At 38.5% G+C, this 6,871-nt stretch overlaps 1 protein-coding gene across 1 annotated transcript; it reads right to left on the bottom strand.

Moving 5' to 3' along the window:
• Positions 1 to 5,415: 5,415 nt before the first annotated feature.
• On the bottom strand, positions 5,416 to 5,973 carry LOC145687344 (uncharacterized). Its single transcript, XM_081760802.1, has one exon. It carries the CDS (start codon positions 5,971 to 5,973, stop codon positions 5,416 to 5,418), a length of 558 nt encoding a protein of 185 aa, XP_081616928.1.
• Between the last annotated feature and the right edge of the window lie 898 nt (positions 5,974 to 6,871).

Below are 6,871 nucleotides of genomic sequence, written 5' to 3' on the forward strand. Positions count from 1 at the left end.
CAACCATTATTTTCTGTCTGTATTTTACTGCCATCTGTTGGGCTGATTTATAATTACCAACAGAGCTAGTCCCAACATGGAAAAATAGGCCAATTGCTTATTGACTGCTATGTTGAAAAAAATGCTCATAAAAGGGAATGAATCTTATGCTATGTTCGTTATGTTAAAATAGGGGTTGGAGTACTTTTATATATTCTCTGCTAAGTTCGAATAGGGGTTGGAAAATATGCTCATAAAAGAGAACGAGTCCACCCCTAAAATGGACTATGTTTAAATAGGGGTGGAACGAATCTTATGTATTATCTGCTCTGATGTGTGTTCGTAGTCCCAGTGTAATTTCTGCTATGTTCAAATAAGGGTTGGAAAAATATGCTCATAAAAGAGAATGAATCGTCTGCTATGTGTTTGTAGTCTTATGTATTTTCTGCAATGTTCAAATAGGGGTTGGAAAATATGCTCATAAAAGAGAACGAGTTCACCCCTGCTATCTTACGTAGTCTTATGTATTATCTGCTGTGTGTTCGTAATTTCTGCTATGTTACATAGTCTTATGTAATATGAGCTATGTTAAATAGGCCGTTGGAAGATAGGGGTTGAAAAAAGTGCTCATAAAAGGGAACGAGTACACCCCCTAAAAAGTGCTCATAAAAGGGAATGAATACACCCCTAAAATAGAGGTCGTAAAAGACCGTGGGTGTATGCTTCAAGGTGCTCTATTTCTCGTATCGCCCTTGTGTCGTCCGGCATAGTGTGTCAGGCGGCACTGGGAAATTCGTTGTCTGCTTCAGGCAGGACTGAGAAAGTGGGTAGAGGGTCAGTGGCGCAGAAGCCCCCTTTTTCTACTACTATAATGGTTCGAGTTCATCTTCAGAATACTCCCAGTTGGCTTCAGAATGTTTACACGTGCCTTCAAAGTGCTCACACTCGCTTTCACGATGTTCATAGTTGCCGACTTTTTGTTCATAATTGCCGACCCAGGGCTCACAGTTGCCGTCAAAACGCTCCTAGTTGCCGACTTTTTGTTCATAATTGCGGACATAGGGCTCATAGTTGAAACCATAATTTTTCATGTTTATATTCAAAATACTCGCAGTTGGCTTCAGAATGATCACACGTGCTTTCAAAGTGCTCACACTCGCTTTCACGATGCTCATAGTTGCCGACTTTTTGTTCATAATTGCCGACCCAGGGCTCACATTTGCCGTCAAACCGCTCATAGTTGCCGACTTTTCGTTCCTATTTGCGGACATAGGGCTCACAGTTGCCGTCAGATGGTTCACACTTGCCGTCAAAATTATTATACATGTCCTCAAAATGTATAAATTTACTAAATGTGGTTAGAAAAAGAAAAGCAACGAAGGCTTTACGTATACGACACCTTTCACACCGCAAATTATGAGGCACTTCCTGCAGAGTTATAATGGCCATATTTGACGAAGCTGTAGCCTTTCGGGAGTAAGTCGCAGGAAAATTTCCAAAAGTGAATATTTTTAATTTTTAAGAGGTCTAAAGAAGAAACGAAGAAATTCCCCATGTTATTTAAATGGACGGTTTTGCGGACCTATAATCTGAAATTTTAGGTACTTGCAATAGGAATAAAACTTTGAAATTCGGTATGCTTGTACAATTTCGTTAGTCTTATCTAATTGTGCAAGTAAAAATATATATTTCCAGGTTTAGAGTGGTTTTATGGGGAACTGAAAATTTTCTTTCCCATGTTATTTCTATGGGACACCTTTTGATATCCCAAAATTATTGGGTACTTCCTGTAGAGCTGCAATGACTAATTTCGACATGATTGTAGCTTTTCGGGACTAACCGACAGGAAAATTGCCAAAAGTGAACATTTTTAATTTTTAAGAGGTCTAAAGGGGAAATGAAGAAATTTTCCATGTTATTTAAATGGGCCCTTATTTGGACTTGTAATCTCAAAGTTTAGTTACTTGGAATTGGAATACAAACGTGAAATTCGGTATTCTTGTACGTTTTCGTTTGCGTTACTTAAGTAAATCAGCAGAAGTGAAAATTTTCAACGTAAGAGTGGTTTTATTGGGAATTGAAAAATATATATGATTTATAAGGGACGTCTTCTGGACCCCAACATGTTCAGGTACTTGTGGCAGGATTAGAATGATGAAATTTGGCATGATTGTAGGCTTTCGGGACTAACCTACAGCAAAATTGCCAAAAGTGAATATTTTTAAGTTTAAGGGATCTAAAGGGGGATGAAGAAATCACCATGTTATTTAAATAGGCGGTTTCTTGGGATCCAAAATCTTATCTTTTAATTAGTTGAAATAGGAAAGTAAACTTGAAATTCCTTAGAATTGTGAGAATAAGAGGAGCAAGGGCGAAATACCTTCAAAAGGAGGGGCTTTGTGGGCGAAGCCACAAGCTAACCAAAAGAAAATTCAGTTTGTCTTTTACCGAAGGTTTGAAAAGTTTCCGACGAAGAGAGGTGTAGCTGTGCACGAAGATGTGGTGACATTGTGCGGAAAAGTGGAAAGAAGAAAAATAGTGATAAGCGAAAAAAAAAACATAAGTTTTATTTAATCATATACTTTACTCTTTCAATGGGTGAACAATAATAGAGTATGAAAGTAAATTAGAGTAAATTTATATTTCGCTCACACTTGGGGTCATTTTTATTCGAAACTAAGCTTTTGCACTACTTTAAGGAAAGTATTCAAAACTGAGAAGTGCAATTTCTACAAGAAGTGTACCTGGATATTGTGCGTTCGAGTACGTATAAGGAATTATTGTATCTGCACTTTTCTAAAAGAAAAAATACTCTAAATTGTTGTAGAAATTTGAAAATTTGACGGCAAACAGAGCCCACGCTTAACGTCACCACCGCCCGTGAGAGTACATAATTTCATATCACTTTTTTAATTTTCTTTCATTTTTCCTTTCTTTCCTTCTTTTTTTCTTTTTCTTTTTTTTCTTTTTTTTGTTCTCTACAGAAAGAAAACCAGTGAAACTAGAGAAGAGAAATCTCTAACGAGAACATTTTTCATCGAAGTAGGTGGAAGGAATCATCGGATCAAAATGCTCACAGTTGCCGTGAGAAGATTCACACTAGCCGTCAAAATCCCCTCACTTGCCCTCAAAACGCTCATAGTTGCCGACTTTTCGTTCATAATTGCTGACGTAGGACTCATAGTCGCCGACGTAATGGTTCATGGTGGAAGGAATCATCGGATCAAAATGCTCAAAGTTGCCGTCAGGATCCGCACACAAGCCGTAAAAACGCTCTCACTTACCGTCAAAAGGCTCATAGTTGCCGACTTTTTGTTCGTAATTGCGGACATAGGGCTCACAGTTGCCGTCAGATGGTTCACACTAGCCGTCAAACTGCTCACACTTGCCGTCAAAATTCTCATACATGCCGTCATAATTTATAAGATTACTAAATTTGGGAAGAAGAAAAGCAACGAAGTGTTTATTTATACTGCACCTTTCACGCCCCCCCCCCGCCAAATTATGGGACGCTTCTTGTAGATGTATATTGGCTAATTTTTACGTAACTGTAGCTTTTCGGGTGTAACTCACAGGAAAATTTCCAAAAGTGAATATATATATATATATATATATATATATATATATATATATATATATATATATAATATGTAATTTTAGTTGGTGCAAAGTGGGGATGAAGAAATTTCCCATTTAAGTGGACGGTTTTGCAGACTTATAACGTGCGGAGAAATTTTACATTTCGCTCACCCTTGTGGTAATTTTGATTCGAAACTAAGTTTTTGCATTATTTTAAAACAAACTATTCAAACCAGAATGGTGCAATTTGTACAGAGCGTGAACCAGGACACTTTGCACGGGAGTACGTAAAAAGAAGTATTGTATTCTCATTTTATTGAAATAAAAGAGACCTTAAAATGTTCCAGAGGGTTAACGGTCCCAGGAATTTAAAAAAAATTAACTCATTTAGTCCCAATGTCTTCTCGAGGCGACATGAGATTTTGAAGTCTTTCAGTCCCAAGGAAAAAAAGTTTTGAAAAAACTACTTCCTCCTTTAAAATTTACATAACTACATTTGTCTTAGTAAGAAAATGGATCTTTTTACTTTTTAGGTCACGTGGTTTGCGGAGAACTTAATGTATCCTGGAGGAGACATTGGGACTCTAAAGTACGAAAGTACACTTAAAATCAATACTAAAGTATTTTTCGATTTTTCACATAGAACTAATGTTGTTTCCTTGTACAACATTTTATTGGTGTTAAAAACAATTTGCTTTTAGTGGTAGATAGGTATACGGACAAAATCTCGCGGCCGAAACATCGCCGCCCAAAATCTCGCCGGCCAAAACCTCGCGGGACAAAATCTCGCCGGGCCAAAACCTCGCGTGGCCAAAACCTCGCCGCCCAAAACCTCGCGGGACAAAATCTCGCCGGGCCAAAACCTCGCCGCCCAAAACCTCGCGGGACAAAATCTCGCCGGGCCAAAACCTCGCCGCCCAAATTCTCGCCGTGCCAAAACCTCGCCGCGAATGAAACTTTTCTTTAAAATTTACCCAATGTGTTTCCTAATATGCAATTCCAGATTACAAATAATAATAATAATAATAATAATAATAAGATACAAAACATCGTGTGCGTGGGCTTTCTCGGGTTATTCCCGTTTCCTCTCACTTTCTTTATTCGATCATTTCCTTCATCCTGGTCATCTACGTCTCCTTTAACCTATAGGACATAATCAAGGGACGTCGTAAAAACTCCTATATTGTTTCATATTTTCATAAATATTATTAGATTTTTGTTAAAATTTTAAGTTTTTGGATGTTCCAAAGTTCACGAAACTAACCTCGTTAGTTGTCATTACTTTCCTTATGCAGACTTTCTTTCCCTATAACCAGTTTAAAAACATCCTGTCGCCCTACCTTCACATTGAAATCCTCTAATACAGAAATAGAATTTTTTTATATGGTATCGCGGGACTTGGTCAAATACCCGTGATACTTCTTCTGAAACAGCGTCTTTTATACCGTCATTCTTATCATCTGTTGGAACATTTACATTTTGGTCAGGCGAGATTTTGGGTATGGCGATATTTTGGGGCGCGAGGATTTGGCCCGGCGAGATTTTGGCCCGCGAGATTTTGGCCCGCGAGATTTTGGCCCGCGAGGTTTTGGGTGGCGAGGTTTTGGGTGGCGAGGTTTTGGCCAGGCGAGGTTGTGGCCCGGCGAGATTTTGTCCCGCGAGGTTTTGGGAGGCGAGGTTTTGGCCAGGCGAGGTTTTGGTCCGCGAGGTTGTCGCCGCAAGGTTCTGGCCGCGAGGTTTTGTACCCAAACCGCTTTTAGTATAAACATGTTACAGTATATGTTATGCACCATTTGTGCTAGAATTTTGCAGTCTGTGTTTAGTGCACTAAGTAAACCCACAATTTTTTACCCTTGTTTAGAGGAGATGATAGAGTTGGAAACAATTTCTTGATTCCTGCAAACAAAGAAATACTTTACACGTAGAGCATCTTATTCTAGCTGAGTTTGAAGAGCAACCTGGTAAGTGACATCGGTTCTTTTTAACTAAAGGAGGAAATTCAGGAATATGGAGAACGCTTTTCCTTCGTACCTCGTCAGATGGATGTGGTACGATGGCTCGTGGATGTCTTGATTCTGAATGAGGAGGAACGTATTCGGGATCAGTAGTATCTTCCTGTCCATCATCTTGCATAAGCCATTCTTCTATCTTCTGCCTGAAATCTAGGTAATCTAAAATATCTTTCATCGGAGTTTGTAATGCTATTTGGTCTCGCCTATATTCAATCCAGGAAGCTGCGATGGAGAAATCAAAGTGCATCAATACTCGAACCGTCCATTTTTTAGTACGTGCAGATATTCTGTACATGCCAATAATTCTATCAAGAAGATCCACACCTCCCATACTTCTGTTATATGATTTAATAACTGCAGGTCGCTGAATTTCTTCATATCGTTTTTCTCTTTCTTTGACCATCGTTTACACATATCGATTGGATTTGAAGCCTCTTTTGATGATACGAGAGTCACTGGTCTATTATCGTACCATTTTATGACAGCAATTTGACCATCATTTCTCACAACTTGATCGATCGACCCTCTATTTTTCTTCATAACTTGATCTGGTTTCAAAGAACAATCGGTCGGTATTCTTCCTTTCTGAATGGTGCCTGTACCTTGGCATTCCGCATGGGAGTGCAACACGTCAGGAAGTGGAACTGAAGAAAAAAAAGGTCCATGTAAATGGTGACACCTTTAGGTAGAGTTTCACAGAGCTTGCTTACCGATTTTCCACCGATATCTAAATAACTGAATTTGTCATCATCAAGAATGTTGTCACCTTTGCCCTGGTATAAGAAAAAGTCCAAAGGAAGGCCATCTGGTGCTGTTGCAACAAAGTTTTTTATACCACAAGGATTTGGTTTACCTTTCACATATTGGCGAGTAGATACATGCCCCCAAAATGGTATCATTTGTTCATCTATTGACATGTCTCTTGATCTTGGATTTAACCTACAACCTGTTTGCACTGATTGAATTATAGGTTGAACCTTCCAAAACTTATTTGCACATTTTTCCTCCTGTAACACTGAAGAATCGTCTCTGATTTTCAAATTACGCCTCAACTGAAAATATCGTTTTTTTGTAATTTTACTAGCTACAGCTTCTACTCTAGTTTTTCCAGACTAATACATTTTTATTCTGGGATGTTTTAGATAAGACATGATAATGGTTACGCCAATAAATGTTTTCATTTCTTCAACCGTGCATTTTAGTTCCTTACCTGTATCACTCAAATATCGCTGGTTAGTGTAGGTGCACATATCAATAAAAATTTGCTCAGGTATGTACTTACTGAAATTGTCATAAGGAGA

Source organism: Thermobia domestica, chromosome 6 (assembly GCF_964235325.1).
Source record: "Thermobia domestica chromosome 6, izTheDome1.hap1.1, whole genome shotgun sequence".
Taxonomy (NCBI): Eukaryota; Metazoa; Arthropoda; class Insecta; order Zygentoma; family Lepismatidae; genus Thermobia; species Thermobia domestica.

Coding starts and splice junctions, on each gene's coding strand:
- LOC145687344 (XM_081760802.1), bottom strand. CDS start 5,973: ATGGTCAAAGAAAGAGAAAAACGATATGAAGAAATTCAGCGACCTGCA.